Source organism: Nannobrachium achirus, assembly GCF_963921795.1.
Source record: "Nannobrachium achirus genome assembly, chromosome: 18".
Classification (NCBI taxonomy): domain Eukaryota; kingdom Metazoa; phylum Chordata; class Actinopteri; order Myctophiformes; family Myctophidae; genus Nannobrachium; species Nannobrachium achirus.
Window position 1 is genome coordinate 46,406,906 of NC_137825.1, and position 23,958 is coordinate 46,430,863.

The following is a 23,958-nucleotide window of genomic DNA, read 5'->3' on the forward strand; positions in this document are numbered from 1 at the left end:
ATTACTTGGCCAAACCAAAATCAAGGAATACCGTATAATCATGTTGCTTATTTACTTCATACTTTTTCCAAGTCTTTTACACTTGTAATCCTCATTGAACACCATAATAGATACATGTAGATAATATGTAGGCCTACCTGTGCATTTTATCTTCATTGTACACACCATTGTATGCAGCTGTGCATAGCTTATAATAAATGCAAAAAGTCATGACTAGAGGGCTTGCACATTACCCTCACTGTGACCTTAACTAGCTGCAAACCTTTGTAAAGAACACAAGTTATACCCAATAAATGTATGTAGCCTATATGCACAAAGATACAGTAAATCTACTTACCAATATTTGCAAACACTCTCCAGGTCTCTTGTTGAAAAAGATGTGTGCTGCTGCTGCTGCTGTTTGTTGACAGAATGTTCCAGTAGAATTTTCCCATGAACCCTTTTTTTCCCATGAACCCTTGTGTACAATTTTGAATCTTAGTCATATCTACTCAATTGTTTAGGTTGTTGTGAGAGATGAAAGATTATTTAGTTGGAATGAATAATTAAGGGTCTTTTTAAATTGATCCATATAAGTACTCCATACTCAAATATTATGAAGGAAAATTACCAAAACAAATTGAGTATAATTCATGAATAAAATCAGTTGGTCAAATACTAATTTATTCTCACGAAATTAACTCAAATAATATATGTACATCTAACTCAAAACGAACAGTTGGATTTTTACTCATTTCGTTTGGTGTGACCTACTCAAACAATCACATACATGATATTCAGTGATTTTATTGAGTAAATATAACTTTTTCTAATAGTGCCATATACTCGGCCGCAGAATCATTTCTCAGAGTGTGTGGGCCCCTCCTCTGTTGTCTACAGGTGCTTTCTTGGCCCACATATGATAATCATGGCTTAAAATACGAGCTGGGTAGTGTGCATTGGGGGGGGGGGGGGGGGTGATGATGGAGAGTGGGGGGCCCTCAAAAATTATTGGCCAGGGGCCCCCTGTCCATGCCTGACGGGGGAATTTCCCAGGTAGGACGTAGCGTGTGGAAGGAACACGTTACTCCAACCAGTCCCTTTCCCCTCCATCAGGCGCCCTGGCTGGCCAGGAGAGGCAGTATAGAGACCAGGATTACTGCATGTTTTTGTGAGGGTATCTACCCTAGGAGACACGGGGAGAACATGCAAACTCCACACAGAAAGGCCCTTTTGCCAACTCCACCTAGGGTGTGGGCACTGATGACGCGGAGGAGAGAAGACACCCACAGTGCCACTGTGGAAATCGAACCCAGGACCATCTAGCTGTGAGGCGCATTCTACAATCAATATTCACATAACTTACAACCAGCAGCTTGTCATGTTGCTCCTGGGCTGCCTTGGCGTCACTCTTCATCTTCTCCACCAGCTGCCTCATGTTCTCATCCTGGGTTTTCTGACGGTCCGCCGCCCGCTGCTCCGCTGCGCGGAGGTTCTCCGCTGCCACCGCCGCCCGTCTCTCTGCCTCCGCCCACTTGGCTTCATCCTCTAGAGGGGAAAAACAGAAAAAAGGAACCGTTTCTTAACACTTTGGATGCCATTATTTTTGTAATTATTTGGATACAGAGCAGGGGGTAGGGCCAGTTGTCCGGATTTAAAATGAAGCAAACACAGAACTAAAAGTTCCTATGATTGGCTGCTATTTGCGCTGTTCTGGTACCAGAGGCAACATGTTCTCCATAGGATTCCATTAATTTCCCCCAAACTTTTACATTAGATTTTTTTACCTTAATAAACATTGTCATAAATACTTTATGGTTCCTGTCGCTAGTTTAAACCTTGTTTCAATGTGTTTTGTGAAAATATATTCCAATTTATGTTATATTATAAAGCAGGGTATGCTGTAGGAGGGGCTTGTGATCATATGATTTTTTTTTTGCTCACCAGCCGCCACAGCACCTGTTTACCTGGTTACCATGGTAGCGAGCGAACACGTCCCTAGACGTGATAACAGGGCCATGGCGTCGCACTGCAGTAATTCTTATCACGTTCCTCGACATTTTTGGCATCGGAAATGTTAAAGTGATCCCTGGCTAATACAACAAATATGCCTTAATACATTATAATTGTCCTCTATAACTACAATGTAAAATTAAAAACACCTCAATTATTTTATTTCTTCTAGAAATAGCTAATCTTTCACTAAATAGGGGTAATGCCCGTCGCAAGTTGATGATGTCATAAATGTCATGTGTGATCTATCCCTATGGAATTTATGGCATGCATGTGAAAATAAAAACAAACATAATACTTTATATGGTTAATATGACCATCAAATCAATATTTCAAATGTTTATTTTTATTTATTTTTGCCATAAATTCCATAGGGATAGCTCACACATGACATTTATGACATCATCAATAGTCGGGGGCGTTAGGGATATTTCACGCTAATCAGTCTAAAAGTGCAAAATGTTGCACAGATGTAGCCCAGGGCATGCTCTAATGATTTAGCTAGGGCGCTCGAGTCTGCGACCTTCAGTGTCGCCACAGCGGCCAAATCAAGTTGGGCTCCCATTGACTTTCTATACAGGAGGAAAATACCCAGATTTTTTTTTCTGGGTATTTAAGTAGGATCTGAGAAACTAGGGGTTTGTCATGATGCTGAATCCATTGCAAGCATTTATTTTGCACAAAAAACATTCCTTGGGCTATAAATGCCTTCAGAAAACGATGCATGTACCGGTCTGGGTGAGCAATCATGTTAGTCGGAGGCCTTAGGGTTTTTTTTTTCTCGTGCTAATCAGTCTAAAAGCGCCAAATTTTGCACAGATGTAGCCCAAGGCATGCTCTAATGATTTAGCTAGGGCGCCCGAGTCGGCAACCTTCGGGGTCGCCACAGCTCCAGAAAACACCCACAAAACTCTGAAAATGATGACTCACCACTTTTCATCACTAAACTATCATTTTCTGGGGCCATTTGTAGCCCAAGGAATGTTTTTGTGTGCAAAACAAATGCTTGCAAATCCCTAGTTAGACCCCTCAGATCCCACTTAAATACCCAGAAAAAAAGTGTTTTCTGGGTATTCTCCACCTGTATTGAAAGTCGATGGGAGCCCAACTTGATTTGGCCACTGTGGCAACCCCAAATGTTGCAGACTCGGGTGCCCTAGCTAAATCATTAGAGCATACCCTGGGCTACATCTGTGCAAAATTTGCCGCTTTTAGACTGATTAGCACGAAATGACCATGTCATCTCCCTAACGCCCCCGACTACAACTTGCGACAGGCATTTCCCCTATTGAGTGAAAGATTAGCTATTTCTTGAAGAAATAAAATAATTGAGGTGTTTTTAATTTTACATTGTAGTTATAGAGGACAATTATGATGTATTAAGGCATATTTGTCGTATTAGCCAGGGATCACTTTAAAGACAAAGAAAAATACCGCAGTGTAATTTATATTTATTATCAGAATCTACTTTGTGTTTGTTTAAGGGCTAAAATGATTCTGCTCTGGCACCCAGGGAGTGTGTGTGTACGGTTTCGCTGCCATCGTGCCAACGGTACCAGAGATTAACTGTCCACAGATGGAAGGACGGACAGATACGCACGCACGCATGCACGCACGCAGACAGACGGATGGACAGGGGCGAAATCATAGTCTCAGCCATGCCTTTCAGCCTAGCGGAGACAATGACACATGTGTCATGTCCTAGCATGAGCGAATAGGGGAAGGGGAATATTTGGCAGTGCCATTTTCACTCTTCACTAGATCAGTGGTTGTAATGACTTGCACTACAACACTTCACTACCTATTGCGCTATGATAATAAACCCATAAAATCCTAAATCCTAACCCTAACCCTTAGTCGGACTAATGGGCCGTCAAAATATCGAGATTTTCCCACATGTACGTTCCGTAATCCCAATGAAGAAAGCTGTGTGTTGTTTCACCCGGAGAAGCTGGCCGAGCCCCGAAATACCTGCATGTGTGTCTCAAAGAATAGGCCTAGTCTATAAATCTGGGACTGAGACTGACTGAACTCATTTCTGTTTTACCTTTTGCTCTGCGCTCTGCCTCAGAGAGGCGTTCATCAGCTGCCAGGATTGTCTGGCCAACTGTTGCCTTCTCATCCAGGTATGTCTTCAGCACCTCCGCAGCCTTTAACACACACATGCGCGCGCGCACACAGACACAAAGTTACAAAGTGCCTACAAGGCAGAAAGTTGTTACATACAATAATGTTGGCGTACTTGTCAAACACAGCAGACATCAATCATGGATAAATGAAACAACGCCTCCTCCAAAGCAGCTTTCTATAGCTGAAACTGAGCAGTACCATGCTGTTTATCCCTCCTTTTGAAGATATCGCAGACTGCACGCAGGCACGCATACATTAAATTGAATTGTATTATTAAGCTCACACTGTTATTGAAGAACTTAAAGGGATATTGCACTTTCATATTCCATCCTATAATGGTAAACACTGGCTTCCAAAGTTTGCAGGATTGGTCCATTTTGAACAAAATTACTTAAATCATGAACACAGCTTGTGATACAGAAGAATTATGCATGCACATTCCCACTAGGTCAAGGAACAAATGCCAATCTTTTCACATTGGCCTGTTATAGCACCAGCAGGCTGACTTTTGCCAACTAATTTTTAGAACAAAATGCCTCAAATCATGCATGCTGTGTCACGTTGCCGTTAAAGGCCCAAGAAGACATGGCACGGTCTATCATGGTTAAAATGGAGTTGAAGTTACAATGGGTTTGTATAGGAATGAGCCCTGGATGGTCTGGTCTGATAAAACGAATATCAATATCTAAATATTGAATCAAGCAAATTAAAAACTGCCCAGGGTGTTCTCAAAAGCCTGAGTAGACGATAAAATGGCCAAACTTTTTTTGAAAGTGGAATATCCCTTTAAGCTTATCTTATTGAAGAAGAATCCACCTGAAGTAGGCTTCTTACCTTCACTCCTCTGCCATTTTCACACCGGTACTCATTGGTCAGCACAGTGAGGTCCATGATGAACTGGTCGTATCCTCCGGTGGTCGTGTAGAAACCACTCCTCAGTTTGTCCTCCAGGGGTTTGAAGACACGTTTGATGATGAGTTCACAGGCCTTCCTGGACTCCTCACAGTTCTTCGTACAGATGTGGGCATATTGCTCCAGAAGTGCCTCCTAAAAACATAATACTATCATCCAGTATGACTCTGGCAAAAGTACTGAATAGTTTAACAGAATAGTGTATCAGGCCTAAGCACACATATATAATATACTGGAAAAGTGTGCTCCTCTGAGCGCAGGTCTCCGCCAGGCCGGGTTGCCTACAGTGTCCATGCTGTTCACTTAGACTAAGACTGAAAACTAAGACAAAGTATTTTGATAAAGGACTAGACTAAGAGTAAACCATTTCAGATAACTAAAATAGAACTAAAACTAAATGGTGTGTTAATCAAAAGACTGAATTGGAATTAGCTGCCTGTCAACATGAACACTGCTCAAGAGGATGTAATGCAACTAGGGCATAGACATATTTTAAAAGTGTAACGTGATATAGAGCTGGGATCGGGCCCATTTTTTCTGTCCGTTCCGAAAAGTGTCAGACAGTTTTTTGTCCGTCCCGAATCGATGTCCGAACATTAATCATTAAAATGCGTCCGACCCTTATAGTAAGGGAAAGCTAGCCTCATGCTGGACCAATCTGGGAACTAAATCATTTCCAACATCTTTCTTCACAAATGTGTTCATAAAGGTGTCTACTATCACCTCTGAACTTTCTCAAACACAACTCCCTCTGGAAACGTTGTAGGAGCCAATCAAAGTTGGGGGTATCGGGATACCCTGAGCCTGGGATTAAAGGGGAAAAATTAAAAATGGCCAATATGAGCGTATGAGGTGTGTAATTAGGGTATATTTGGGCTGCTGAATCCATTCCAACCATTTTTCAGTTAAAATGACTCCTTGGCCATAACATAGGCCTAATTGGCTAAGGCTTATAGCCAATCATGTCATTCGAGTTCACCTGTGTCCTGTTAGTCCCTATGTTTTAAACCCTGTGTTTGAGTGTTCCTTGTCAGATTGTATCATGTTATCCTGTGTGTCATGATGTGCGTGATCTTGAATAGTTTTCATGAATTCAAACCCTACTCCAACCATTTTTTTATTGCAAATATTATATGTCTCATGGACATACAAAAGTAAGCGTGGCCTATTTTATGGCCAAGGAGTAATTTTTACTGATGACTAATGGTTGGAATGGATTCAGCAGCCCCAAAATACCCCAATTACACACCTCATACGCTCATTTTGACCTTCTAATTTGCATAACAAAGTGGCTGCTGCATTATACATTTTGTATTATTTATTCAAGGAATATTTCTCTTTCATAAAACTTTTGTTAATTTTATCGTATAATCAGGCTTTTGGGAACACCCAGGACCGTTTTTGAGTTGCTTGATTCAGTTTAGATTTAGATATTTGATATTCATTTTATAAGACACGCCCCCTTTATACAGGCCCTCGGGATACCCCCAACTTTGATTGGCTCCCACAAAGGTTCCAGAGGGAGTTGTGATTGAGAAAGTTCAGTTGTGATAGTAGACACCTTTATGAACACATTTGTGAAGAAAGATGTTGGAAATGATTTAGTTCCCAAATTGGTCCAGCATGAGGCTAACTTTCCCTTACTATTAGATTTCACCGCTTTTCCCCCTCATTTATTTTTCTTTGAGGAAGCCACTGATTTACACTCACTCACTAGCAAGCTTGTTCTAATGTGCAGTACATGGCTGCTTCTTACCCTTAGTGTGAATATTAAGCCACAGCTTGTGAAAGTGTTTAAATAGTAGGCTACGTTGATTATTAAATAATACAAATAATAATGTGCGCTGCGCTGGAAGACTGCAGTGCAGTGACTCATTCTGCAAGTTTCTGCGCTTGGAAAATAGCAGATCTACAAGCTCACAACGTGTCGCGGATGCGAGGCTTTGTGAACTTGTAGATCAGCCACTTTTGGCACGGAACTAGTCGCAATGAAGAAGTATAAGCCAGGGTTTACTTGGGTGATGATGTGATGTGTGTTGGCCGTACGGACGGACGAGGCTGGCACAGTGCACTGCGTCTGCAGCTGCACACAACAGCGCCGAAAAAGAAACATCCAATGCAAGGGACAGTAGTGGGACACAAGCTAGGAGCTCCATTCAGCGGCACGCCACTTCCAATCAAACCACAACAACGCGTTTACCTCAGCGTGGGACTTTTCTCCATGCTCATGTGGCGGAGAGAGTCGCAGCCCCAGCCTGAAGCCTCAAAAGTCTAGTATCTGCCCTTGTTCCATAGGGATATCCCTTTGGAGTAATGGTTAAGATATTGGACTTTCAGGCGGGAGACCTGGGTTCGAAGCCGGGTGGGCAGGTTCGGATCACCTCCGTTACACTCAGAGTTATGTCTCCGTGGCTGCAGCATTAGCACACAGTGCCACACAGGCGCACACACACACACACACACACACAAGAGTTGTACGCTGCCTGCATCATCAGAGAGAGTGCATGATGCATGTCATAGGTAGGCAGAGGCTATATCAACAATATCTCCGACCCGAATCGACGTTTGACAATTAATTAAGAAAATGCGTCCGCCCCGAGCCCAGGCTTGTCGGCCCGCGGGTTTTCGGTCGGGTATCCCAGCTCTAACATGATGGTGTCACCAAATGTGAAAAGAATTGTTAATAATTAAGCAAGCTTTTTTGCGACCAGCGCAGCTGATTTCTTTGTTTGATGAGACCCGTTCCAAAATGCTCAATATCACCACGGATAGATAGCTATTTCAACCAATGAGATTGCTTCATCGGAACTATCTGTTGTAAAATGTACAACATACCACAAGCTTCTTCTGATATTTCTGGTCCTCGTCTCTGAATGAATGTTTAATGAAAATGGCCACGGCCTCACTCTCACTGGACTGATGGATTTCAGACAGCTCTGCCTCGGTATTGGTGGGGAAGTGCACGGATCTCATCTTCTGTACATAGTGGTCCAGACCCTCTTCCACGGCTCTGGCGTTCTCGATCTCAGACAGCGCCACCACAGCGTTCTCCAGACAGGGAATCTCTCCACTGCGAATGGCATTCACGTATGTGGCTGCCAGTTTACCAAGCACTGTGGAGGGAGGAAGAACGGGAGGAAGAACGGTGATGCTTAACTCGGGAGCTGGCAAAAGTCAGACATTGCAAATTTCAGGCAACAAATCAATCAGAATACAAATCAAACAAATATTCAGCACATAAAATCTGCAAACCATGACTTATGTTTGAGTAAAATGTTATTTAACCATCTGTATGGTTTGATTGATTGATTGAGCGAAGTATGTATTAGAAGACAGACAGTACAGTTCACTGGTACAAGGTCAACTAAAGGGAAACCCAAGTCTTGTGGCTTATTTCCAAGGAGATCCTTTTCTTTAACTCATATAACATTGAATGACACAGATAAAACACAGTATGCAAAATATATCATCTAGAGAAAAAGGAAAATTACTAAGAAGAAAAAACTGTTGTAAACAAAAACAACTAGAAGCAGTGCTCTTCCGAGCACAGGTCTCCACCAGGCCACACAAATCGGCCTGTTATAGCGCCACCATGAGGCTGATTTAAAAAATGTGGGGCAGAGGTTCTGAATTAGCATCCAGGGAGTGTGTGTGCTCAGTTTGGCAGCGATCGGGCCAACGGCGCCGGAGATTAGCTGGTAACAACCAGGCCACACAAATCGGCCTGTTATAGCGCCACCATGAGGCTGATTTAAAAAATGTGGGGCAGAGGTTCTAGATTGGCATCCAGGGAGTGTGTGTGCTCAGTTTGGCAGCGATCGGGCCAACGGTGACTGAGATTAGCTGCTCACAAACTGCGAGGACGCACGGACGCACGCACGCACGCACGGACGGACGGACGGACGCATGCACGGACGGACGGACGGACGGACGGACGGACGGACGGACGGAGGGGAAAACATACTCTCCCTCAGCCTTCGGCTGGTGGAGACAACAATGTAAATAAAAGGTAAAGTTTTACAAAGAAGGGTCAAGGGGAAGGGGAAGGTTAGGCTAGGTTTTTCAGAGCTGTCTGAGTGGTCAGTTAGGGACAGGGTTAGGGTTAGTAGAATAGATGCGACCAGCATGAACTCCTTGAAGAGAACGGACACTCTTCACACGCACACATGATGGGGTCGCCAAAAAAATCCCTCATAATATGGGAGAAAAAGGTTTGAGAACCCCTGATGTAAAGAATCCCTGCATTGGTATGGATTGGTATGATAAAACAAAGTAAAAAAAAAAAAAGAAGCTCCTTGCATATTCTAGGATAAATTACAAAATGATAAAATAAAAAGCACCATGACAATTTGTAAAAACTCATCCCATACATTCTTAAGACCATATAACTCAGCCATAGATTCATGACAACAAACACTTGAAAATGGTCAGAATAAAAAGTGAACAGATGCAGTATTCACTGATTTCCGAATTAAATGGCATTGAGTGGCAGTTGTGTATAGCTTTTTTAGAATCACTCTTACGACTGCCAGAGACCCTTTGGCCAGCATCGAGGGTCTTGGGGTCAGAGTTGGTGTAGATGTGTTGAGTGAACTCTTTGGCCTGTTGGACGAATTCTGGCTCCAGGTCAGCGTCGTCCAGATCCTCCAGATTCTTCAGTACGTTCTTGTTTCCCGGTCTCTCAAACACAAAGCACGAACGAGGCAAAAATAACTTGCGAAGGCAGGTACGGGGCTGGTTGTACTGCTCATTCTTTTTACCTTTGATACAGTTAAACAATGAATGAAGCATAGCGTTAGTTTACGTGAGTCTCACCTGCCTCAGCTGTAATCAGCTGTCATTCAGATATTTCTTCATTCACAGCTGATCATTACATCACACTGTCATAATCCAATCAGAGCGCCTTTAAATACGGCTTGCATTCACTATGGCTCTTTTTGTCTTGGATCTGAAGCCTCAGATCCGCTGCTGTTTAGCTGCCTCCTCCACCCCAGCCTCCAGCTTTTGATGAGTCTGGCATAGACTCAGATACTAGTGATTTTGTGTCTGCTAATTCAAGCTAATATGTCAATGTATTGCTATTGTACTATTGTATCCTTATGGGGGTTTTATTTAAAGTTCCCTGATTTTGCTTAGCAGGCATCCATGTTCAAAATTCAAAGAACATCTCTGAACGCGGAGCCCTCAAACGCCAATTTTAACTGTATTCCATTTGTTGCAAGAAATGGTTAAACCTATGTGAGTTTTCCTGACTAAACAATAACTTTTATTGTAAATGTGCAACTGTATCCAAATAAATGATCATTAAAACCTGCTTTCGGCTTGATAGCGTTTTCCAGGTATTCGTCTGCTGTTATGGGTTTCCCTTCCAGCTCCAACTCCAGTGAGAAATCTCTCACTGCCCACACGAAGGAGGGAAGGAAACGCACATATGTCTGATCATCGTCCTTATGCGACTTGATCTTGATATGCTCTGTCAGTGTCGTCACATAGCTGTACGTTGTGGTGTTGAGGATGACAACGTTTCTAAACCTTCTCACAGTTGCATAAGCACAATGTTATACTTAAATTCTACAAACTTACAGAATACTTTTTTTTCTAATGGTTATTCTTTTTCTTTGCACTTTTTTGAGGACTGGGAGACATGTTTTATATAGGACAACTTTACTGCTTTCTATCATTTTAGCTATTTTAGCGATTTTGATTTCAGTGGATGGGGGCATGTGTACAGGTGGCTAAATATGTCTTTTTAGACTCAATAAGCCGGTGATTTCTTTATTACTATTTACAGTACCATCTTGTAGACAAGTCACATCTTGTAGATTGTGGTACTGTACATCTTGGGAATGGGCTTATTGTGTATAAAAATCGCACCGGTGCGAAGTGAGCGGTGCAAAAATATTTAGGGAGTATGATATATTGTGGACTTCGATTTTCTTTAAATAATCAAAATCATATGGTTAATATATATATGTGTGTGTGTGTGTGTGTGTGTGTGTGTGTGTGTGTGTGTGTGTGTGTGTGTGTGTGTGTGTGTGTGTGTGTGTGTGTGTGTGTGTGTGTGTGTGTGTGGCCATGATCAATCAATAGCTAGCTGTTCTAACCATAAATTAGCCAAATTCAACACTAGTAGTTTAGTATTCACAATCACCAAGTCAGCATTTATCAGCATCGACAAGTTAGCATTCACAATCACTAGGTTAACATTCACAATATACATCATCAATATAAACCAATTCTATTCAATCATGTACATGATGTCATGTCTACATCACAATAGATGGTATATAGTAACTAGACCAGGTCAACCTGGTTGTGCCAGACCCCCTGTCTGTCATCATCATTTATGACATCATGCCTTTTGTAGGCATGTCATCATCATGTCATCATCATATATACCCTTTATATAGAAAACCTGGACAGACAGACCGACATTTGCTTATGTAGGCCTACCCATTTCATGGGTCTGGCAAACATAACATAAGATCCAGTCAAAAGTGTCAGGCCCGAGATCAGGACAGGGACACCCGTGGTCCACAATTAATCAGGCACTCTATGTGGGGGTGTCCTGTTTACCCATAGTAGATATGTCTACCCATAGTGGATCTGTCTGTGGGGGTAGTTACTGGGAGAGGAAACCAAAGGACAAGGTGACCATGGTGGAGCCTTGGAGCAGAGGGGAAGCGTGTGGATACTTATCTTTTCCAAAATAAGTAGAGCTACAGATTTGACCTTATTTTCCTCTAGAGCTTAAGGCCAAGACCAAGACCTAAGAGGTTTTTCAAAGGCTGTTCATTTGTATTTTAAACTTGTATTAGCTGCCTGTCATTTATATACCAGAGAGGCGAGAAAAGGCCAGAATATATATTTTTTTTAAAGTTTTTTTTTATGATGACGTCACAATCGGCAGATGACGTCACAATCGGCAGCAAATCTGGACAGCCTGTTTTGAGAACCCGTGGGGTACTTTTAACCTTCGCCTTCAAAAAACTAGAGAAAGACTCAACGGTCAGAAATGGGACTTTGTGAGGATAGAAGGTGCTAGTGGGACCCCAAAAATTAAAATAGGAAAAGTGACATTTCATGGTGTATCACCTTTAAGTAGAGGCTGAATTTATTATGTATAATGTTGTATAATCTTAAAGACTATTGTTTATTAATGATGAATTATATTGAATGTAATATTATTGTATTTATCTGTTTGTAGAAATAAACCATGACATAACAATGGAATCCATCCACTCTTCAATGACTTTCTGATCGAATCCCCATGGCGATGCAACAAACCCCTTACCAGCCCTGAACCCTAGAAACACCCTATCCTACTTTACAATCATTGTAAAGCGCCTTGGATGAAGGCACTATATAAGTGCACCATTTATAGGGGCTAAACCATGGATTATTTTTTTTCTTCCCAGGGGTGAAGTTGCAACATTCTTGCATATTTAATTAATGCGTTTGGGCTCACACTGCACTTTGTCAACCGAGCTTACACTTTAGCAAGATATGAATCTCTATGAAGAGGAGAACATAAACTCTCTCTCTCTCTCTCTCTCTGCCTCGTCTCGCCCTCCCTCTCTCTCCCCTTTACACGTGGCGCGTGTAAAGCGTCTCCATTTGGCACATGATTTTGGCACAGAGTCAGAGAGCGAAGCGAGAAACTCACACATCGGCCTATATTATATTAGGCCTATAGCCTATATAGGCTATAATACAATAGTGACTCCAGTGGCACTTTTATCTGACTGTGAGCAACTCCTCGCAAATAAACTATCGAGGGAGCGGTGATCAGAAATCATTGGGGACAGCCACGGGCCGTAGGCTAATGGTCAGAGATTTAATGGGAGCGGACGGTCGGGAGGGGGATTTAACCTATTATATACTATGGATTTAACCTGCACATGGCTCGGTGCCATGGCATTGGTCCGAAATCTCATTGTTCGTACATTCAATTAGACAGAATCTGGTGATGTTAACCTGGTGAAAAATACTATGCCTAACCCTAACCTCAGTAAAACTATGCCTAAACCTAACCCAAACCCTAACCCTAACCTCATTAAAACTATGCCTAAACCTAACCCTAAAACCTAACTAACTAAATTCGGACTAATGAGATGTAGGACTAATGAGATTTCTGACTTATGGGCAGTCCCCCATGGCTCTATATACCACAATGTTTCATTGCCTGTTTTTGGGGGATTTGCATTTGTTTCTATGATTCACAAAAGAATACGGATGCGTCTTCATACATGCACAAACAATGCGCATTTCTGACAATACGCTCCAGGATTCGTTTAATCACAATACAACATGCCTGTGTCGCTTGACTGTCTGTCCGGCTGTACAGGAAGTGATGTCAGTGTGATGTCACGTGTTTTTTAGTACAGGAAGTGATGTCACGTGACATCACTTTTATGCCCATATACGAGTCATTCTGTACCACATCACTGTGACTCACTGTCACTCTGTGCCACATCACTGCTCTGAAGTTGATTGCATGGCAAAGCGAAAGTTGATCACAGTGATGTGGTACAGAATGACTCATATATGGGCATAAAAGGGATGTCACGTGACATTGTACAGAAAATGGAGGCCAAACATTTGAATTGAATGAAACCCCCTTATACCCATATATGGAGATCCACAGGCATCAAACCAAGGCCCTACGTTTTATGCCCATATATGGAGATTCCTATATTGTCAATATTAAGAACATTATTATGGCCCATATATGGAGATCCACAGGCATCAAACCAAGGCCCTAACTCACCAAGGCCCTGCTTGGCATTACTAATTAACATACTTTTTTTTATGCCCATCTCCATGTATGGGCATAACATATATTGTATGTATATGGATACATACAGTATTATTATTAATAAAGGATAAAATAAAATAAAAAGTCCATATATGGTCATTCCCAGAAAAAGAAAAAAACCTTTTATGCCCATACATGGAGATTTCTGATGTCATAAATCCCAGGCCGAAAATGAGAATGTTAGGGTACCCCCTTATGCCCATATATGGAGATCCACAGGCATCAAACCAAGGCCCTAACTCACCAAGGCCCTGCTTGGCATTACTTACGTACGTGTTATGCCCATATATGGAGATTCCTATATTGTCAATATTAAAGGGGAAGACCACCCATTTTCAATATTGAACTATGTCATTGTTGTCGAGGAAACGAGCATTATGCATGACGTCAACGGCATGACGTCACCTTCGACTATAAATGTCACTGAAGACAAGAGATTAGCAGTAGATTATTAGATAATCACTCACTTCCTTTAGAGATTCGTAATATCTCTCAGAGATTCTACAGTTTACCGATTAGTTTACTTATCTACAGAACCTCATTAATCTTATCATTTTACCTTATTTACTAGAAGAACCAGATTGAAGGCTTTCAATCAATTGAACCAGGGACTTTAACTTTAAATAGATTAAAGCTATTCAAACGTGACAACGGCGTTGGTCCCGACTGGTCCCTGACTAGTCCCCGACTGTCATACTACCATCATTCAGGTGAAATACTATTTACCAGCGATCTCACCTCACCTTAAATACAGTCCACATATTACTTTTACCACACATTCATCTTATTTTCCTTTAGAGGAGTTGTGTGGAAATAAAAAAGAAGTTCCCCCTCTTCTGTGTTGCCAAGAACTGGAGGATTGATTTTGGGGTTTGTATTGCAAATCACAATGTGATGACATCACACCGTTGTACTTTACAATACAAACCCCAAAATCAATCCTCCAGTTCTAGGCAACACAGAAGAGGGGAACCACAAGCGTAATTTGATAGGGTTTTTGGTCGCATGTCGCATGTCACCCTGAGGTCGCAAGTTTTTGAAGAATTGATTGATTGAAGAATTTATTAGAAGTTTGCAATAGAAAAAAAGTACAGTTTCATGACAGTACAAATCACTGGTACAAGGTCAACTAAAAGGAGATCCTAGAAAGCCGAGGCTTATCTCCACAGGAACCACACTTTAAGTATCTCATATAACATTGAAAGACAGACGGATAGAACATACTTTATTGCGACCGTCAGGGAGCAGTTTACTATGAAAACCTCCACCGGCCGTCCGTCCGTCCGTCACGTCACACGTCACACCTTTGTTTGTGTACGGTGTGATGTCATATATCTTCAGTATGACATCACACCACATGTGTAAACAAACCTTTGTGTACGTTGCTGTGGCAACAGTCTGTTGTTGCTGGTCTGTTAGTGTACGTTAGCAACCACCTTAGCAACCATGGTTTTACCCTAGCAACCAACTGTTTACCCTAGCAACCAACTGTTTACCATAGCAACCATGTTTTTTTACCCTAGCAATCAACTGGGCATAAAAGGGATTCTGTTAGGGATCTCCATATATGGGCATAAAAGGGATTCTGTTAGGGATCTCCATATATGGGCATAAAAGGGATTCTGTTAGGGATCTACATATATGGGCATAAAAGGGATTCTGTTAGGGATCTCCATATATGGGCATGAAAGGGATTATGTTAGGGATCTCCATATATGGGCATAAAAGGGATTGTATCCCAGATGATGCCCTGTTAGGAGATTCATGACACGCGTGTCAGAAAATGCATGACACGCTGCTGCGCCACACTCAGCACCCCTAAAAACCAGTACTTGGGATTTGTTGATGTAAATGTTCACATAGAGTGTAATAATTGGTAAAACAAACTTTTGGCCTATTTGTGGAGATAAGCGACCAACGGTCGCTTATCTCCCGATTAGGGAGTCTTACTGGTCTATAGGATAATATCAGTTTCAAAAGCATAACATCAAATACAAAGGCAGACACCCTGAGGTGTCTTACTAGTACAAAGAATAACGTTTTATATGCATGGTGTAGCCCCTTTAATAATGAGGGAAGGACTGTTAGGATACTGAAGGTTCTCCAGGGCTCTGTTATCAATGGTTCCCATGCTGTTGTAGACCAGGGTGCTGCTGAGCAGCACGGCAATGGCAAAGATCCAGTTGTCATTCTTAGTGTCACCCTGAAACCACAAGTCAATTGCATGTGTTAGTTAATTCACCGTTGTCAAATGTAGTACATACTTTATAACCCTCTTATTTCATCTAGATTGTAGATTCTAGAACTGCGGGACTGCAGGTCCATGCAGTCACAAGAACCATCTTGGAATTTTAAACATGGGTCAAGATGATCCTAGGGCTGTTTCTTGATTTCCCCTAAAACAATTGACACATATATATGTCACAGTTAGTTTGAGATTCAGTTAAATTGAGAACAGGAGCGCTCGTCGTGCGGCGCGGGGCAGAGCAAGCGGTCGCTTTGATCCACAACAATGATAACGAGACAACGTAGCGTTGGCAGGATATCGCCTCACCCCACGGAGGTTAGGGTTAGGTTTAGGCATAGTTTTACTGAGGTTAAGGTTAGGGTTAGGGTTAGGCATAGTAAGCTAATGGCTAAACACAGATGAGATAGGCTAGTAGATAATCAAAGAGTCGTTGCAGACCAGTGATGTCACCGACTGCACAAGTGAATGGCTGTTGTCGCCATTGTGTTGTCAATACGCAGAATTACACAGGTGTGTTGATAAGTAACTATCAAAGTGAATTGATCCAGGTGGTGGTAGGGGTGTGTGGTGAACTACAAAACGAGCGCTCTTACCCCAATCTAACTGAGTTACCCAAACTAACTTTTTAAGATTACAAAATGTTTTTTTTTTTCTTTCTTTCTTTTTCTGCATAGTACTGTGTTCTATCTGTTAGTCAACGCTATATGAGTTAAAAATGCACCTCAATTTGAACAAGCCATTGTTTTTTTGGGGGTATATCCTTTTAATTAACTGTGTACCAGTGAACTGTACTGTCATGAAACTATCTTTTCCCTATGCAAACTTCTAATAAAGTCTTCAATCAATCAATCAATCAATCAATCAATCAATCAATCAATCTCATTATTGATTATTTGCATTCACCTATGAGTGTTTATATCAGTTCATGTTGGCTCATGAAATATCACACCTGCTGGGATATATTTGAAGTTTTAGGAACAAGTAAGACGCCCTAAGGCCGAGAAGCGACCACCATGGGTCGCGCTGAAAAGCAGCTGACTGAGCAGCGTTCGGTTAAACAGTGTGTTAAAACCTGTGAAAGCCACAGCCAATCAGCGACCTGCCAGACCCATGTGAGTGAGTGTTACACCAAATGTGTTACTTACAACTTTTTTGTGACCTGCCTTCATGGATGGAAAGGGAGGGAGGAAATGAAGTCGATAGGTAACGATATGTGACTCACGGACATGTGCTTGACTCACGTACATAAGGTGGACATTTTCATACAAATGAAATAATGCAACTCATGGAGTTAACCCTATATCCATGACTAAACCGATCTCAAACCCTATTCCTAACCCCACGCGTAGCCACATAGTCGGAGTAATGAGACGTTGAGCTTTCGTATTCCTCCCAAGAGACAGTAGAGGCTGTAGTATACCACTTGGACACAGGCCGGTGTCTGATCAGCCTCGTTCAGCTTGCCTGGAGGAGGGTGTCTGTTGCAAGACCCCAAACACGCAGTGACTCCAGGAAACAACACTGATGATGATGTGTTTGTTCATCAGTAGACGTTTTGTTAACTGCATAAAGCTCATTGCTCATTCAAGCGGATTGATAGTGTACAAATGGAACCAAATGGAACTTGTACACTCTTAGAGTGTACAAGTAGCGGGGATCCTTTACTTAGAGGGGATCCTTGCAAATAAAACTTTTGAGAACCAACTCAAAGTTAGTGTCAAAGAGTCCTTGAGCAAGACTCTGAACCCCTACTGTAGTTGCTCTTGCAGATTGGTGCCTTGCATTGTTTCCTCTGCCATTGGTGTATGAATGTGTGCGTGAATTGGTGAATGTAATCCACAATCTCTGTAAAGCGCCTTGGATAAAAATGCTATAATGCACCATTTACCATTTTACCATTAGTACTATGGACTCAAACGTTTGCACTACTGTCGTTGTGGCATATTACATATTCTGAAAAACTCCTGGAGACTTGACGTTCAGGAATTGGGTCTAAGAAACATTATAATGGTGTGTAAAACAGAAAATCATGGCCACGGACATGGCCAAGTCTTTGCCACGGACACCTTTGTCTGTGTACGGTCATATTTGATGACCCCAACATGAAACAAAAGGACATCTTACCTTCTCTACGTCTCCCAGTCCCTCTGTATCCAGCAGCACCAGAGTGTGGTCATCCTTTGTGGGGTGAGGTACACACCACATCCAGATGCCCTTGGTCTTGGACTGGATGGTAGACCCCAGGGGGAACCCTTAAGGATAGAATATGGGACAATAATAACAAACAAAATGGCATCAAATGATATTTCAACTACACTTATATCAATTGAGAGTCTGAAAGGGCAAATAGCAATAGTTATATGGACGGGCAATGGCTCACTGCACTAGAGGACAGATAAAATGCACTATACATACTCATTTTACAAAAGAATTAATAGAAAACAGAACAAGCCAATTATATAAAAAAAACACTATTGAAATGCTGTTTGATTTGTATGTATATGCAGTAGCGTCTTTATCCAAGGCACTTTACAATGTGCATTACATTCACCCATTCACACACACAGGAGGAAACCATGCAAGGCACCAACCTGCTCATCAGGAGCAATTATGGGGTTCAGAGTCTTTCTTAAAGGGGAACTCCACCACTTTTCAACCTATCTTCATATAATAGGTCCTCACTAATGTTCATGATAAAATATCACAATTTTTTTCTACTCAGTTTGGGTCTCATAGGAGAGCTGTGGGTGGGTCAAATCCTTCTACCGGTGACATCATCAATGGGAAATGCAAGCTAATAGAAACTGCAGGCTTTCTATTCCTGAAAAAGTTGCAATGTTAAAGTGGAAGCCATTGTTCTCATGATAATAAAAATCTAAATATTTTTTTTCAAAAATATTATTATTTTTTTTTGTCAAACAATGATGTCACCGGTAGAAGGATTTGACAGCTCTCCTATGAGACCCAGACTGAATAGAAAAAAATTGTGCTATTTTATTATGAACATTAGTGAGGACATATTAACTCATACAGTGCCAGGCGACTTTTAGAGCAACTTTCTCACTATGGGCTTCCCTGCCAAGCGACTTTGGGCGACTTTTACTTAGAATTTTTTTTTTTTTTTTTTTTTGGACCCCATCAAATCTAGTGAACATGATTTCAATCGCGATTTTGCATGTTCCACCCCCATACAACCCCATCTAACATACAGGGCAGCCATTTTTGTTTACATAACATGTAAAACATAATGGCTATTATCTCAAGAATGCCTGAACGGATTTCCAATCTTTTTTTTTTGTTTGAAAGCTGTGAACAGCCTGCACAAACATGGTGCATGATCTGTGCATGGGTGTGCATGATCTGTGCACTACAAATTACATGGAAGTCTATGGAGAGGGCTGGCACTAATGCCACTCGAGGGCATTTTTAATTGGCAGTAAGTGAGTTAAGACAGGTTGAAAAGTGGTGAACTACTCCTTTAAGGACACTTTAGGGCGGATTCACACTGCGGTCTCAGGAACGTTCTCGAGGCTACTTGGCAGATGTTTTGACAGTGTGAAGCCTGCGGTTTTCCTCAGAAACGGATCAACGCAACCAGCCTCCAGACCACCTACGGAGGTAGTCTCGAGGCTGCATTGAGCGTCCTCGAGAACGGTGCACTGCAGTGTGAAGCTACCGTCCACATAAACGGGAATGATGTTGAACGTGACCATTATGAAGTCGACGAGTCAGGCGTCGCCACAAATAAACACTGGGTAACAGTTGTCGACATGGCCATGAGACCAGCGACTTCGTCTCACAGAGAGATTGCTTGCTTGCAGGGCTGTCTTCTAAAATTAGTTTATATTTTTTATATCACCAGTTAGCTTACTACTGCGGTGCGCTGGACTGGTGTCATGTACTTCCAATTGAGAGAAGTAGCAATTGGCGAACAGTTATTTATTGTCTCGCACCAGCGCACTGAGCACATAGTGTGGGGATTAAGGGGAGCAAATGCTAATTTCGTGCAATTTTGACTTAAAGCGCGAAATTTTGCACAGATGTAGCCCAGGGCTTGCTCTAATGATTTAGCTAGGGCGCCCGAGTCTGCGACCTTCGGGGTCGCCACAGCGGCCAAATCAAGTAGGGCTCCCATTGACTTTCTATACAGGAGGAAAATACCCAGAATTATTTTTTTTTCTGGGTATTTAAGGAGGATGTGAGGGGTCTAACTAGGGGTTTGTCATGATGCTGAATCCATTGCAGGCATTTGTTTTGCACAAAAAACATTCAGTGGGCTAGAAATGGCCTCAGAAAACAATACACGTATGGGTGAGTATTCATGTTAGTCGGAGGCCTTAGGGTTTTTTTTTCTCGTGCTAATCAGTCTAAAAGTGCAAAATCTTGCACAGATGTAGCTCAGGACATGCTCTAATGATTTAGCTAGGGCGCCCGAGTCGGCGACCTTCGGGGTCACCACAGCACCAACAAAACTCTGAAAAGTGATGACTCATCACTTTTCATCACTAAAGTCGATGGGAGCCCAACTTGATTTGGCCGCTGTGGCGACCCCGGATGTTGCAGACTCGGGCGCCCTAGCTAAATCATTAGAGCATGCCCTGAGCTACATCTGTGCAAAATTTTGAACTTTTAGACGGATTAGCACGAGAAAAAAAAAACCCTAAGGCCTCCGACTAACATGAATACTCACCCATACGTGTATTGTTTTCTGAGGCCATTTCTAGCCCACTGAATGTTTTTTGTGCAAAACAAATGCCTGCAATGGATTCAGCATCATGACAAACCCCTAGTTAGACCCCTCAGATCCTCCTTAAATACCCAGAAAAAAAATGAATTCTGGGTATTTTCCTCCTGTATAGAAAGTCAATGGGAGCCCAAATTGATTTGGCCGCTGTGGCGACCCCGAAGGTCGCAGACTCGGGCGCCCTAGCTAAATCATTAGAGCAAGCCCTGGGCTACATCTGCGCAAAATTTCGCGCTTTAAGTCAAAATTGCATGAAATTAGCATTTGCTCCCCTTAATTCCCACACTAACAGGGGTGAAAGTGAGACGGAACGGCCAGAACCGCTGCTCCGTTAAAACATTCGGAACACGGGATTGTAATCATCATGTGTATAACCCGAGAGGACCCGATAGGACCCGTACTGTGTGTGTGACGTGTGTGTACTTTTTGCTTTTTATGCAAACCGTAAAGCAAGCAATCAATCAATGTGTGTGTGTGCGCTGGCGTGCGCTGCTGCGATCAGGATACGGAACGAACTGTAGTTGTGTGCTGTCACTGCTGTGCTGTTTAGGCTGACCTAGGATCAGATTCAGGTCCGTTATTAGCCGCGAGGCAGCGACATGAAGTATGGCTGTGTAACTGTGAGATGATAATGCTGCTCTAGGATCAGATTTACAGCGTGGGGAAAAGAGCTTGGTGCGTGCGTGCACACTAGCCTACAACTTAAACCATGACAAACAAACCGAAAATGACTTACCGCTGTTGATAGAAAATAGCCTAAAAGTATTCCTTTATCCCTGACATTTGTTTCGATGTTATAGATTCCTTGGCACTGCTGTGCCTGCTTGACGTGCCCTTAATGTGAATATTAAGCCACACTGTGGCTTGTGAAAGTGTTTCAATTGTAGGCTACGTTGATTATTAAATAATAAAACTAATAACGTTTGTTAGCAAACAATCCACAGATGACTTGATTTGTAATTATCACATGACACAAGAGAACATGCATACCAAATTGTGTCAAACTAGGAGGAAATTCAGTTCAGCTGAATCGGCCACGGCTTTACATAGATGCTTCATGAACCAAATTCCCCTTTAACATACATTTAGAGTTTGAATATTAGATTTCTAATCTTTCTCCATTTTTATATTAAAACTTAAAACACACACACACACACACACACACACACACACACACACACACACACACACACACACACACACACACACACACACACACACACACACACACACACAGGTTTGCAATTGCTACTTTGTGGGGACATTACACATAGTCCACTATCTTTGTGGGGACATTCCATTCATTTTGAACCCTAACCCTAACCCTAACCCTAACCCTAACCCTAACCCTAACCCTAACCCCTAAACACCTTGTGGGGACCTATTAATAAGTACCCACAAGGTATTGTGCAAGGATTGTACTATCAAAGTAGTAATTCCCTGTCCGTCCACACACACACACACACACACACACACACACACACACACACACACACACACACACACACACACACACACACACACACACACACACAGTCATACACAGATGGCAGAGGAAACCATGCAAGGCACCAACCTGCTCATCGGGGGCATGCCAAAATGGCTCCAAGGTAGCTGTGCCACGGTTTTGTATGTTTTTCTTTATTGCGCAATCAAAAAAAAATGGTTTTTTTTTATAATTTTTTCCCCACAGAAACAGACACAGTTGTTGTTATTCAGTGGCAAAAAGAATTGTGTCAATCAGACAAATGGTTCCAGAGATAGAGCTGTTTGAATGAAAAAAATCACACTCGTGTGAACTGAGCGGTGGTGTGTGTGTGTGTGTGTGTGTGTGTGTGTGTGTGTGTGTGTGTGTGTGTGTGTGTGTGTGTGTGTGTGTGTGTGTGTGCAACAGCGCCCCTCCCTTAACATGTGTGGTCAGAAAAGGTTACTGCAGGCTACAGACAGACAGACAGACACGGAGACAGACAGACAGACAGACCCACACACACGGCCACGTATAGGAGCGTTGTGACCACCTCTCAAAAAGTGTCCATCCACTAGAATGAACACACATTTTCTCAATCAGCTAAACGAGGGAGCCAACACACAAACAGAGAAAAGCATCTCTCTGATCCCAGGTCATTTTGACATCTTTTAACTCATATAGTGCCAATCCCGCGAAGACTCGTGAAATGTAATAGAGTATCCGCAGTGCCAATCCCGAGTATACTCGTGAAAAGTAATATATTACTGTAACGGCGGATACATTACCGAGAAGAATGGCCGGAGGTCCGGAGACGAAATCCGTCGCTGATTTCGCATCATCACGGCTCCAAGAGCACAAAATAGTCCCATCTATAACATTGAGGTGGACGGGGGATCTCATCTTTAATGTCCATTATCTCAAAACTACACTTTAGAAGCTAGGATGGAGGCAGATGCTCGCTTATGTTATACATGTATAAAAGCTCCCGGTCCGCCATTACACAACTCCACGTGGACAAGGATCGGTTCCGGCGCAGGACCCGATGACGTCAGACCGGAAGTGATTGCGCTGTGGACTTCTGGCCTTCAAAATAAGATAACGGTGGTGATGCCAGCCTGAAGGTGGCATCGTGGACTTTATAATCCGTTAATTTCAGGGGCACTAAAAAAAAAAAAAATGAAAAAAAAAAAAAAACATTTTTCTTTTATACAAAAAACTCAAAAGACGTCAAAGACGTCATTGGCACTGAACGCCTTTGCAAAAAAAACGTCAAAGACGTCATGTGGCACAGAATGAGTTAATGGTTCTTCAGAGTCTTGCTCAAGGGCACTCCGACACTAACGCTTGGGGATCCCAAGATCGAACTAAGAACCTTGAGGTAGCCAAGCGGCTGCTCTACCCATGAGCCACTGACGCCCCATGTAGTAAACATGCAGTACACATGCAGTAAACATGTAGTAAACATGCTCACCTTTGTTGGACCCAGCCAGTTTGTTCATGAGGTAGGATTTCCCGGTGCGGTACAGGCCCACTACTGCCACCACAACCACATGTTGGTCAATCTTCTCCAGGATGCCCAGGGCTCCAGGCTCCACGCACAGTTTGCCATCAAAGCCAGTATTTATCAGACATACCGGCTCCTTCAT

The 23,958-nt window shown here is 42.4% G+C and overlaps 1 protein-coding gene across 1 annotated transcript; it reads right to left on the reverse strand.

Annotated features, from left to right (window-relative positions):
- Positions 1 to 1,091: 1,091 nt before the first annotated feature.
- LOC308303144 (guanylate-binding protein 1-like) lies at positions 1,092 to 23,958 on the reverse strand (the record flags this gene model as incomplete). Its single annotated transcript, XM_080747467.1, has 10 exons — positions 1,092 to 1,100; positions 1,346 to 1,527; positions 4,040 to 4,142; positions 4,957 to 5,169; positions 7,870 to 8,147; positions 9,558 to 9,794; positions 10,346 to 10,527; positions 15,946 to 16,055; positions 18,225 to 18,352; positions 23,784 to 23,958. 10 exons carry the CDS (start codon positions 23,956 to 23,958, stop codon positions 1,092 to 1,094), a joined length of 1,617 nt encoding a protein of 538 aa, XP_080603593.1.